Consider the following 14,063-nt stretch of genomic DNA (forward strand, 5'->3'; position numbering starts at 1 on the left):
CGCCAAACGGCCAAACCGCAAGCCAAACTTCCTCGCCGAAGGCCTTCGGAGCGGTCGGATCCACCAGTCCATACGACCGCAGCGCCGCCCCGTACATCCGGGACCTTTCTACGCTCGCTGCTCGTCGGTGCCTGATCACACTACACCTTTCTAGTATGCGCCGCCTTTTCCATTGCTTGGTGGCGGGTATGTGGACGGTCATTTCTTGTTTCCGTACTTTATCAACTGCATTTGTTTCTTTTCTGATCTAAAATACTGAACAAAAACTACTTTCATACATAACGGAAAGGGTTCGCGACACTTATATTTTGTATCTCGACAAAAAAAAAAAAAAAAAAGCTTTTAGCGGTTCTGACCAGTTGTAAGCCCAGGACCAAAGACGTCACATATCGCGCGCTCTCGGCAACGTGGGTCGCCCTCGTCGGTGGAGGAGGTTTCCGCATCGTCCGGTTAAAATATGGCGCACTGATATTTAGGTACTCTCTCCGTGCCCACTGGCTTGCCCGAACCCCAAGAGACGGGAAACCGCACAAAAGGTAGAAGGGCCCCTTTAAGGACGACGCCGTTATGCGACATCAAGTCGCCGTTGTAATGCGGTCGTGACGTCGCGCCGTGTAGAGGGTGACGTCGACGTTCCACGCAGCGTAAAACGTTGCTATGACGTCACGCTAATGTCGCCCTAACGTCGGGTGACGTCGTCGTCAACGTCACAACAATGTCACGACGAAGCCTTGACGTCCTGTAACGTCACAGCCTTCCCCAACATCAACGTCGACGCGACGTCACGACGAAGTCTCGACGTCATAGTAACGTTGGCGTCGTCGACGATGACGTCGTGAAGTTGCTGGGACGTCGTCGTGACGTTGAGTTGCGTCATGTCGACAACGACGCCGACGACCTGACGCCAAGTGTCTTTATGAAGTCGCGTTGACGACAAGGACGCCGTCGTCCTGACGTTGCGTGACGTCGTCGTCGTCAACGTCAGCGTTGACATTGACATCGTTGTCAACGCAATATGACATCAGAACGCACTTTTGATGTCGTGTAACGCGCGTTGTCAACGTCGATGATGACGTTGACGTCAAGGCGTCGTCGTGATGTCGCATGGCTTTGTGACGACACGTCAGGTCGCAGTGACGGTATGCGTGACGCCTGATGTGTAGGTTGCATTAACAATTTAGCCCAAGGTTATATTGTTTCTATGACATTGATCAATATGCCGGCCGAGCTCAAAAGTTAGCAACGCCTGTATAAAAAAAAAGAAAAAGCTAATCCAAGACACTTCGCTTGTAGCGCCTTCTAATATTTTTTTCACAAGCGGAGCTTCAGAAACAGCACTCCGATGGCCTCACTTAGTCGTTTATAGACTGGTACACTCTGGATGGATGGATGTTAATGGCTATACTAGGCAGTATGGGAAATGTTGGCAACCGTCTGACGACGGTTTCCAACATTAAAATTGCGACGCTCTCAGTGTTTTCAGACCACCAAGCAATTTCAATCTGCAACAGGAGGCTGGTTTACCAAAATTAGTGGATTAAGAATATAAGTAGTTTATAACTCTTTGATTCTAGTCCAAAATTAGGCAGTACGAAAGACACGTTGTCAAACCGGCAGAAAACTGTCGTTTTGAAAATTTGAAGTAATCGCTTAGGTAACGGTTACTTTTCTAGTAACGGCCAATTACGTTTTGTCTCAAGTAATCCAGTAATTAAATTGAATACTATTTAAGCAAACTTAATTTTAATTGTAATCAATTATTTTTCGAGTGTCGTGTACAAGATTGAATCTATTCAACTCCGAATGCAGCCATCCGGAGCCGCAAAACGTCACCGATGACGTCAGACGACTGGCGTAAAAAATGTCCGGCCTGAATGCGATCTGGTTTGGACCGGCCCTCATCGGAGACGCTTGCCGGCTTCACCCTTTTCCTCCAGGAACACCTGGTCGTGAGCAAGGGCTACCCGTTCGAGCGCCACCACGTGACCACGGCCGACGGCTACATCTTGGAGATGCACCGCATTCCCGGCGGCAAACGAAGCTGTCCGGAGCCTTGCCACAGGGAACCTGTGCTCCTGATGACGGGACTCGGCGCGGACTCCTCGTCTTTCGTCATGGACTTCCCGGGCCAGTCTATGGGTCAGGAGAGATAGCTCGTGTTTTTTTGTCTGCCAAAGCGGAGTCTAACGGCTCCCAGAGTGGGTCGTTAGTAAAGACCCGCGAGACGAAGTGCAGGATATGAGCGCTGCGGCTCGACTTCCCGTTTGAGCTGGTTTTATAGCAAGCCGCTTCTAGGACATTGTTGCCAGATGAGGCTTGTGATGGCGTTACACCTCCCTTTTCTTAACCAAAGGTGTTTTACACTTTTCTTGGTCGAAATTACGGTCATAGCTGAGTCTTCGTGGAGTTTGACGCTTCCGGAGAGAATGTCGGACTGGTGCTGGATCAGGTGCATGACCGCTCGCTGACTGCTGGGTCAAGATCCACATTGAGCTGCGGACCGTCCTGGTCTTGAAGCGGCGGGTCTCTTGGCTCTGACTCCATTGAGGTCTCGCCTGAAGAGTCTGTCATCGGGCTTTCTTGTGCAGCTCGCGCTGTGGTCCACTCCTCGTGATGCCTGTCCATGTTGAAGGCCACTGGAGTGGTGCGCAAGTGCTGCCTGTTTCTGCGATACTCCGCACCATCCTCAATGACAACCCTGTAGGACTCGCCTGACGGGACTCGCCACGGACTCCTCGGCTTTCCTCATGGACTTCTCGGGCCAGTCTCTGGGTCAGGAGAGATAGCTCGGGTCTTTTCGTCTGCCAATGCTGAGCGCAAGGTCGTCTGCTTCTTGCGCAGGGGTTTCGATGATGTCAAAACGCCGAGCTCTTATTGGTTGATTGAAATATATATATATATATATAATGGGTAGACCGTGAGTCGTCTATAGCATTGAGGTCTACCCACTCTCCTCAGGCAGTGTCGGCAGACTGCCTTTCTTATGATGCATTAGCAGTGTGACCGTGGCTTAAGGTCTTAAACCTTATATGGTATATGGGCTCTAGTCCGCACACTATAGTACATATACAAAACAGCTTAAAGCTTATGTGTTGCGAACTGTCTCCAGGTGCGGATTGTACAGGATTTAATTTCTTAAATCGTTCACTATGACGAGACGTTTAGGGTTGTTTTGAACGACAAATGAGTAATGATGCTTTACGAATGATACCAGTTTTGTTTGTGGGTTCATAGAGCATGCAAGCTTGTCAAGGCGTGCTGCGTGTGAGAATGTTTGATGTGCGGTTTATAGGCGCTAGGGGTGGACTGTGAATTGGGTGGAAGCTACTCGAAGGAAACTTTTTTTTTTTCAAACCAGAATTTGTTTTTGCGGTTTATGCAAATATCTTACATGACTTGCACGTGTACTCATCGCATTATGTTGGTAGTCATTCCTGCGTGTTTTTGCCGAAAACAGCAAATTCGGTGGTGTGTAATGCGTGCTGCAGAATGTATTCACTCGGATTGGACACTGCCAATTGAACACGGGGCAGCAGGACCGCGCGGGGATGGGAAATTGAAACCTAAAAACGCGTCCAAGTATAGTGTATCTCCAGAACTCCGTAATATGCTGCGGGTGCCTTATCTGTTTGTAATGTGCGCTGATTTAGTGGTTTTCGATGACATCCAGAAGTTTTTGATTGAATCAATGGTTTTAAATTTACTGCCTACAAAGTTAACATCTGAAAAGTAATTAGGACCCTAATTATACCGAAGGTTACTAAGTTTCCCAAGTAGGGGTTTTGGCACATACCAGTATGACATCACCTTTTTTTCTGCGTAACGAGTACCTTTCGGAGGAGCGATTGAGCCAGTCTTTCGTGAAACATCGAATCACCGCGTGAAAAGCACAGATCGTTCAGAGACCGTCGCTTTGCAGGATTTCTGCTGGCCGACAACGGGTACGACGTGTGGCTGGCCAACACGCGAGGAAACACGTACGGAAAACAGCACGCCAACCTGTCCGTCAAGACCAAACGTTTCTGGGACTTCTCGTGAGTGCGCCCACAAAACACGCAGTTGTCAGACTCCTCCGCTGTTCACACGGATGCGCTGCTTCACCCGTCTTCCGCAGCTTTCACGAGCATGGCATCTACGATGCTCCGGCGCAGATCGACTATGTCCTCAAGGAGCGACAGCTCAGCTGTCTTCTTTACGTGGGCATGTCTCAAGGCACCCTCATGTTCTTCGTCATGATGTCCGAAAGGCCCGAGTACAACGCCAAGGTACGCACAGCGAAGGGGTACCTCCTGCTATGGAGCGACACAATGCTTACAAACACGTACGCGTTTGCCTACACATTTGTGTGGGCATTGCGTGTGCGCAAAAATCGGATCCACGTGTGAACATGCGCCACGCCGTGACATAAGAACCGCGTGGTGGTGTATCGGCCTTTTAATCTTAATAGTTACCCGACCGGCGGATGGAGAGCGCGCTCGCGGCTGTGTTTGTCTTATTTAAATTTAGCCTGATTTCGGGATAAAGTGTCCGTCATAGCACACAACCAATAAAACAGTGGTACTGGGACGCTTTGAGAAACACCAAGCGGCTTCGAGGCATAAATGCGGACCTTTCTTTTATGAACACTTTACGGTGGATCTGGTAATGTTTGTTGTTAATTTCTTTCAAGTTCGGCGGCGAAACGACTACGACGCACGCATCGTCTACTGACCCTTTCCAGAAAAGCAAACAAACAAACAAACTAATGAAGATACTAATGCGTAGATGTATAGTTAAAATGCAGGTACACAGACTGATTAACAACCTGCTGAATCGCGAAAAACACACCAAGTCGCAAGTTCACTGCTCACCGTTTGATTTACGTGTACACCAACTTTTGTGAACTTGAGAAACTGGAAATGTCTCATATAATAACGCAGGTAACTACGAAAAATAAGTGATAATGTCTCGGGCTGTTTTCTTTAAAGAAATTAAGCACTCGAAAAATATTTCGATAGTCCGTCCTGTCGGGTGGGAAATTTCTTTAGCTATCGGCCCTGCTAAAGTACTTATTACCAGCATTTCACAACGATGGCGTTAGAAAATAAACTATTTGTTTTACTGACATTTTATTATGACGTACTCAGCATATGAAATAAGTGACAGGCCCACCAAGTGAAGTCTAAAATCATGGTCTCTCTGCGTAAACATCGCCTGGAAGTCAAGGGCGCCTGAGAGGTGACCTCCCGTACGTTTAACTGAAGTTGAATGCGAGGCACCACTTCATGAACCTGCCTAGACAGATCTTTATTGAAACTGATTCGACCTGGAATCAGCAACGTTGAACTCGTGCCAGTTTCATGTAGATGGCCTCTTTTCGGCATCACATAATGCGAGCCCTATGCGCAGCGCAAGTTCGTCTGCTTCTTTTTTTTTGGGCGGGGGGGGGGGGGGGGGGGGGGGCTGTGTTGACGTTAGAACGCTGAGCTCTGATTGGCTCTGATTTAAAGATAGTGGGTAGACCTCAAATCAAGCTGCCTTAATATTTCAATCAGAGCGAATCAGAGCTCGTCGTTCTGACGTACCACAACCCCTGCCAAAGAAGCAGTATAGGCACGCTCCGTATAGGCACCTTCAAGAGGCCTGTGAACGAATTTATTTACCGGGGTAGTTCATACTTTTTTGTTGAATTAATTGAAATAAATTAATTGAATTATATCTATTAAAAATGTGAAGGCACTTGAATGACGCAGATATGGGACCGAGCATGGCGTACAGTTAGCTAATATGTTTACATGGCAGAGACGATTAAGAATGTCTAATATATTTAGATGGAACATCGTGAACAAACAAATCGCCTGATGTGGACGTTACCATTATCTCGAGCATCAAATGAAATTCGAGTTAAACATTCGGTACCTATCTTATATATCCTATATAATAATAAAAAAAATGTTATTTTAAATTTGTTTTGAAGGCAAATGACAATTATTTTAGGAAACATACATAGCTTCATACGCTTAGTATTTTGGTCACATTCCTTAAGGTCCTAAATGCACAATTATAAGTATATATTGTGGTACTTATTTCGAATATTCCGTCACTATCACTGAACAAACGCTGATTCCTGCGCCTCCTCTCTTCTCACATGGATCCGGTACAGCGATGGTGAAAACAGTCAAAATGTGTTACACGATTCGCTGCAGAAGTCATCGTGTACATAATAATGGCATGCGATTATAAGAACAATGGAAAAAGACAATCATGGTGTACCCTGCGACCGGAGTGCCCTCGTTTTCTTGCCGGCGCTCTCCCACTATGCTGGTGGAGTCCATATGTTTCCTTTTATCCGCTTGAAGGCTTTCTAACTGCGAGACACCTCTTTGTTAATATTTTAACGGCGCTGTAGTGACTTTGCACCTCGCCGTTTTTGTTTTCAATGAACCTAAAAGATGAATGGGCAAACTTTTTGTTATTAACAATTTAGAATTTACGGCACACGACTGTCCAGGCACGGCCCGGGCCGACGCGGCCCGGAAATATTTTTGCTCCGGCCCGTGGGCCGGGCCGGGCCCGGGCTTTCGGGCCGGCACGAGCCCGTGCAGTGCTCGAGGTCATGTTACACGAAGCCCATGTGACGTCATTTTCCCCGTCCAACTTAGCGGGGATATTCGCAGTCTTGTACACGTTACTCGAAAAAAGTAATCGATTACAATTACTATTACTCTTGGCTAAAAGGTATTCGATTAGATTACTTGATTACTCCACGGCAAAAGTAATTGGACATTACTTAAAGAAGTAATCGTTACTTTTCCGATTACTTTATTGTGTTAAGACACATCTTTAGCGCTCATAACAATGAACTACTTCCAACCTATATTTCACATTTGCACAAGTATGGTAGAAGAAAAACTGGCTCCCTCTTCGTGGTCGTTGTACCTTCACGATGCGGACACAAGCATAGAATTTTTTTGAAGACGTTTAATGATTTGGGCGTTCGCCAGTGTGTGTGTGTGGGGGGGGGGGGGGGGGGCGGAGGGGGTTCTAGATCTTGTTAAGCTTGAGCAAGGGTTGTCACTCAAAGTTTGCGTCGCTCATTTTATTATTCACACGTGGATGAGCTCGCATGTTATACAAAAGAGCAGCAGCTCCAGGATTTGAAACGGATCATGTGTAGTATCCATTAGTGGAAGAGATCGCCCCGACCACTTCTCAACTTGAAACATTGCTTGTTACAAAGACCACGCAGGGGAAATGGGGAAATATTTCAACTGCCTTTGATGCCAACTGCCTCAAACTTCGCCCTGAATGACCTTTGTCAAGCACTGTGGCTTCCCTGCGGCTTCCCACTCGCAGTCCCAGCTCGAAAAAAAAAAAAAAGAAAAAAGAAAAACGGACATTCTACAGAAACTGTACATAGAAAGAGATTGACCTCGTTTCCTACAGCTCCGCAAAAATCTTTCATTTTTCCGTTCGAAACAAAAAAGAAGCAAATTTTATTTTTGTCATTTCATAAAAAAAAGGCGTGTGCCGGGGGGGGGGGGGGGGGGGGGGATTCCGTGGACAAATTGTAACGATTACAAGTAATTTTATTACTTCAAAAAGTAATCAGATTACTCTTGTGATTACTGCCTAATAAAAGTAATCAACTGATTACAAAATTACTCCAAAAAGTAATCGATTACAAGTAATTTGATTACTTGTATTGCGTACGGTACAAGTCTGGATATTCGTGATCACGCTTTTTTTATTGGGGTTCCCCTCTCCTGAAAACCTAGCCTATGGGCCTGTTTCTCTCGGCCAGGGGGCGCTGTAGCGTTCACGAGACGCGGCCACAAAAAAGTCGCCTCGTCCGCTAGACGCGACCGTTTCATGCTGTCTTGAAGCTGCGTGCTAGCGTCCCCATCGTGCACGATTCACGTACAAGCGTCTCGTTAGCGTCCCCCATTCTAGTGACGGACGCTAGCGGGACGTCTGAAAGAATGCAGTGCGACGCAGAACGTGAGCAAGACCTAAAAATATTATATTTTCCTCGCCAGGTACGCTGCTCAATACTTGACAGGTACAGGTCTATGAACGTTCACGTTAAAAAAAAAGTCTTGGTCCGCACGGAATGTTACTAATTTTCCCCTTCATTTGTTGAACTAAGATATATGCATAGGTGCGTCTTGAACTATATGTTACTATATCAAGACGTACACTTTTCAAATTCCTAAAGCATTGTTTCTTCCTTCGACAACCAGATGTTAAATGCGCTACTTCGAGCAACGCATGAATAATGCAAAAAAAAAAAAAAAAATCTTCCCTTTTGCTTGATGTGACAACGAATGTATAGTGAATTTTATCGAGGGACTTTATTATCTGGAGGTGTTGGATGTTCCAGGCGGAACTTATGTTCAAGTTTCTCGCAGGTTAAGGCGTTCGTAGCTTTGGCACCATTTCGGAAGTTCAACAAGTCACCACTGACGATCTTCAAAGCTTCACAAGGCACAGAACGACTGCTTGTGAGTAATTGGCACATCTACAGTACGTCAAAGCTAAGGGGTAAAACTCGCTCACGTGCTCTATAGAGAAAAAAACGTGTGGTGCACACTGGTATTACGAGCAGAGCGAACAGATCCGCAGAGGGCTATGTCGCAGAGTACTCGTTGCGCCTGCTTGTACTAGCGAGCGATGTGCTGAAGAAACAGTGCGGACGAGGACGCACTACCTTCGGAGCTACTTTACTACCGCGTAGTGCCGCGGCTGTGTAGTGACCAAGGTGGGGTTGTGGCGTGGTGTAGCGCCACTAAATAAGCAATGTTGCAGACTAACGACGCTTCAGCCATCTCGGGGCTCAAGATCGTTGTTGCCAGTTAGCTTAGCTCCCATCTGAAACATCAGAAAACACTCCTAGGTCCACTAATGCAATCCAGAAATGTCAAAGACAGTTCGCGACAGAGTACACCGATTTCGCTCAAGTTTCTTGGCACGGCGCCTAAAGCTGCGGCGTCATGTGGCGTGGTGGGGCCTATGTCTGCAAGTCTTGATACCTACACGTGAATGTGGTCGGAAATGACTAAAGAAACCAGCGAGCCTTTCTTATTTTATTCTTTTTCACTAGTTTTTGCTTTCACGGTGCCTCTTTACGATGCCATCCAGACGCAAACTCCAACAGACTCGTCTTTCGCTTCCTGTACGCTCAAACAGAGGCTGGCCGCGTCCGCCAAGCTGGACAAGGTTACTTCCTACGGTGCCATCAACACGTATACGGCCAAGGGAGTATGCGGAATGCCCGCAAGGGGCGTTTGCGCTGCGGTGGCCGACAAGATAATAAACTTCGGCAGCAAGTACGCCAACATGGTCAGTGACGGTTTCTCTTGCGCGTCTCTCTTAGCCATAAATTTGAACGATCGACAAAAAATACTTTTACGAGAGAAGTACTGTCGCAGAGTATGCGGAACATTCGTGGAAGAAGTTCCGCTGTCATTCAGCCCTCGGCCGCTTGATCACTGGCGATTCGCTATGCTCTAACGAACCTGAGTTTCAGGAATTAACTTGAGTACTGATTATTTTTTTTAGATTCATTATGAACATGTATTGAAGGTTGTATGGCACTTGGAGTTTCCCCTGAGAGCGCAGTTTCCTTAGTAATAAAATCCAGAATAACAGCATTTCGACCCTTTGACTAAGGAAAATGCGGTGCTGCTCTCATTCGTGATCTCGTGGTACGTCTCTCTCCCGTTCGCCAACAGTGGTTGCCTCTACTAGTGAGAAACGCCAAGCGTTACTTTTATCGAGGGACTTTAGCTCACAGAGAAGGTTTGGCTTCCCTGGCTTCAATCGGCCGCTTCACATCTGGGTCATTTTCTGGCCCGTTTTATGCTTGCAAAGAAACATGCGCTGTGGCGTATCTCAACGTGAGAGCTCGGGCCATATTACATTTAACTATTTATCTGTGTACAAATACCATGTTTTTATTACATTCGGTACGTGCGTGAACCAAGGTGGACTTTGATGATGATCCCATGACAGCAGTAAATGTGGTAATCCAACTCAGCTCTTTGATACTATGGCGTCGCGTAGCTCAAAAGGCAAGAAGGCGCAAGTTGGCTCGAGTTAGCGTTATGCATAACTTGCACATAAAGTCCATGTACCGTGCATGGTACCCATTCTACTTATTCTTGCAAAAAAAAAAAGAAAAAGAAAAGAAATGCGATAGTAAACAGTTTACGCTGCGAAATATACATGCTCAGCAGCAAAGTCACCACAATGGTGACTGCACTGCACTCGTGCCTTCGGCTTCGCTTGCACTTATGGTGAGATAGAGCCCTGAGTACATAGACGCTTTAGACCGCTGCAGAATACAGCAGTCGACGCTGACGTTTTCCTGTCTTACCGAGATACCGAGCCACTGAAACGGGTATGGACGAGTCTTCACAAAGGCGATGATGATGATGGTTGGGGGTTGAATGGAGCAAGAGCAACTTAGGCCATATTGCGCCTCTTCACAAAGGCCAACGCTGGACAGGACACAGCAGAACCTAAAATGACAACAGCTTGACATGTATTTAAAGATTCTGTCAACCCATCTTGGGGACATTACAAGAAGGAGAATACAAAAATACATGAAAAATCAAACATCAGTGGTTCAGTTACATAACAAAACAATTATCACTCGCGTGGTTAGACATTTATTTCATAGTAATGATGAAATTAAGTAATAAGATAAGAGGAAACAAAAACGTAAGGTATATGTTACAGCGGCGGCCATGCGAAGTTGCCCGAGAGATGCAAATATCCGTACAAACACACAAAAAAAAAACAAAAAAACTTCCAGCTTTTTCATTTTGGTGAAGGAAGACCAGCAGAGCTGTACTATGGTGGGAATGAAGTAATGGCCGGCCGAAAGTCGGCAAGCCAGAGTGGAAAAGCTGGAAAAGTTGACGGCATCTATGAGCGACGGCGACAACGGACAAAAGACAACCGGCAAGCCGGTTGTCTAGTTGCTGCCGTCGTTTAGCGGTCCAGAGTTTGATGTCATCATTAGTTTGCTGACGGACACGATACTGGGGAAACTAGCCCTTAACAGCTCCGCTGTACACTCTAAGAGGTAGGAGGTGTAGGGGGTACGTATTTCGTGCGTTATATCTAGGGTTCCGCGTTTTCGGTTTCTATTTTTTCAAAATTCGGCGTACTTTTTTCGGTGTTTATTTTAAAATTCAATTTTCGGTTTTTTTTCGGTGTATATTTATGTCCGGAAATGTTTATCGGCTTTTTTCGGTGAATATAAAATAAACACCAACGGACACCGGATCAGATGATCCTTGTACGTAGCTCTGATATTTGTGATCACTCAAAGAATAACGGCACAGATACATTGAAAAAGAAATGGGCACTTTATTTGGAAAATGTGTGCAACTGTAAAACAAACAAGAAAAAAAAACAGAAGTACAAACAAGTCAAATACGAAGCCTATGCCCCAAAAACATGGAACCTCACCTTCTGTACATCAGGAATACGTGATCTCATTATAGTACACACAAACATGTACTTTCCCAGGTTCTCCTCCTTGATCCACACTCTTTCTTTCCTGTTAATATATGACCCTGAGCTTCGAGAACGCCCTCTCAACGCTAACACTGGACGCTGGCAGGCTGAGGAGATGACGCGCTGCCTGAGCCAAAATCGCCGAAAGAGACACGGTGCGACGTTTTGAAGCACAAGACAACATGAAGAGCTTGCAACAAGTCAGTCTTCCTCACAACGAGTTTGAAGACACGCTCGTACATGGAGAAGTCATGGGGCATTTCGGACTTCACGTTCCGATTGATGATGCGCACATTAGACCAAAACGTCGTGATGCCATTCGTGTATCCCATACATTCGGACACGTTTCGATGGACACTGTCGTTCCACTTTTTCGCCATGGCTCTGCGATTACGACTTGAAGGTCAAAGTGACCTTTTCCCGTTAAAACTGAATTTTAAAAAATGAATTCGACGAAATTTTATTGGTTTTTATCGGTTTAAATCGAAACTGCCGAACCTAAAAACTGACCTTTTTCGGTTAAAACCGAATTTCCGAAAATGAATTCGGCGTACTTTTATCGGTTTTTATCGGTTTAAACCGAAAACTCCGAACCCTAGTTATATCCAACAGCTATTCAGCCGTTCGTAAAAGTTCGTATCGCCAGCTTGACATCAGTGGACTGAACGTCCAAATGTAATTTTGGGGTGTTACATATGAGACAAGGGTGTACCCCTGTACATTTTCTATTTCTAAGACTGTAAAATGGTCCACTGAAGAGCTGAGATCTATTATGCGGACGCTACAAGCCATCAGGGTCAATCCATCATTGATGGGATGTGACTGTCCGGGCTTGCCTGGGGATTCCCGGAACTCATGTGGTGCTAGATTGGCTGTGATAGTTATTCTTATTCAGAAGCAGCCGTTCTTCCAAACATCCTTCCTGCTTAACAAAGCTCAGTCGAAGCAGCGTGATCGGCTGAAAAGCGATGGGCTGCCATTGACATGCACAAGATCATTGAAATGCACTTACCTCACAGAACTTGCTTCCTGCTGTGGGCTTGGAACTGTTTCATTTTATAACGGCAGGCCAAGCACTCCTCCACTTCAGATTAGTGTTCTTGCCCGACGGGAAGCGGAAGAGTATTTTGCCGTTCTCTGACCTGCTTCGGCACCCGAAAAAACAGCACGCAGGCATATGGGAGTCGCGAAATAACGCCACGGCACTAAGTGGCAGAGAACCGACCCGGAGCTTTGCAGCAGAAGCTGACTGCACCCCATATGGTGGCTAGCGCCGACTAGAAAAAAAGTGATAACAGTGACGGCACACGTCTCACGTGACCGCTTCCGTCCAGTGATGCTGCAGAAAATCAAAACATACACGGCTAGAGTGGAACTGCTTTTGTCAAGGCATTGAATATTGGGAATACGGTACTATAGACGCAGCACTCAAAAACTGTAGTTCTGTTCTTTTTTTCCTTAAAACAGTCCAGGCTTCCTGTCTATTTGTGCAGACTTCCTGCCGGCACGTCAATGAAGAACTTACAGCATTTTTTGCAGGTAAGAAGGGTGTCAGGGCTTGGCCAAGTCTTTCGCCCAGGTCGTAACCCCTTCCCTTTTTCCTCTGCTCGCTGCGGCAGCTCATGATTTCTCAGAAACCGCAAAAGTTTGACTACGGCCCAGAGAAGAACACCGTGGTCTACGGGCAGGTAAGAAAAAACAACTGTGCGCCTGCATTATACATAAAAGTTGCAGTTATGTAAAACCCACTCCTTTGATCACTTTATTTTAAGCGCCTTTCCCAGTAATCCGGGCGACTTGCAAATAGTTGTGAGGCATCCGCAGCTGACAGTCACTTTGTAAGGGACCTGACAATACTTTAAAATTCATGGGTATAGAGATTTTTTTTAGAGGGTTCAGCGATGTGTACACTCTTTTTGTTTGTTTCGTTTCCTCTCGGCAGGTCCAATCTCTCAGCGTCAAGTGGGCGTTAGATATCTCCTTTTGCTAAGTACAATACACTGGCAGGATTGCCAGGGACCTACCATGTAGATACTAAAGGTTACCTCCAAGTGCTTTAGCACACGAACAATATAATGGACGCGTCATGCACTGCTCAAGACTCTAGTGAAAAATCTTATGTGTAAGAAATTACTTGGTGCAATAAACGTGTATGATCAAATAAGATCATACAAGAGCATACAATAACCTTATAAGAGCATATAAAACAATATAGGATTTTATAAGAAGTTACAAGAAACTGATCAAAAGTTTCGTATAGCTTCTTATATAATCATATATTGTTTTTATATCTTCTCATCAGCTTCTTGTATGTTCTTATGTAATCTTATTTGATCATATCCGTTTATTGAAGCAAGAAATTTCCTATACAAATAATACTTTTCACAAGGGGAGCGTTGCGCTCGCGTTTTACACACAGTGGATGCACATTCCGTCACGATTTGAGCTTTCTATATGCGGGCGCCGATTTTTACTAGCTTGTTTCCCAGTGCTAGGATCTATTGTGCAGAGTCTATATATATTCGTGGGTGTCTGTGTGTGAGCACCAAAATACA

The 14,063-nt window shown here is 45.8% G+C and overlaps 1 protein-coding gene across 1 annotated transcript; it reads left to right on the plus strand.

Moving 5' to 3' along the window:
* Window positions 1-1,874: 1,874 nt before the first annotated feature.
* Window positions 1,875-13,350, plus strand: LOC115308321 (lipase member K). The gene is made up of 8 exons (XM_042293714.1): window positions 1,875-2,152; window positions 3,867-4,034; window positions 4,115-4,265; window positions 8,391-8,483; window positions 9,169-9,321; window positions 12,976-13,047; window positions 13,128-13,196; window positions 13,333-13,350. The coding sequence occupies exons 1-8, from the start codon at window positions 1,875-1,877 to the stop codon at window positions 13,348-13,350; spliced, it is 1,002 nt and encodes a 333-aa protein (XP_042149648.1).
* Window positions 13,351-14,063: the final 713 nt, after the last annotated feature.

Source organism: Ixodes scapularis, unplaced genomic scaffold (assembly GCF_016920785.2).
Source record: "Ixodes scapularis isolate PalLabHiFi unplaced genomic scaffold, ASM1692078v2 PGA_scaffold4__175_contigs__length_147842914, whole genome shotgun sequence".
NCBI classification, from domain to species: domain Eukaryota; kingdom Metazoa; phylum Arthropoda; class Arachnida; order Ixodida; family Ixodidae; genus Ixodes; species Ixodes scapularis.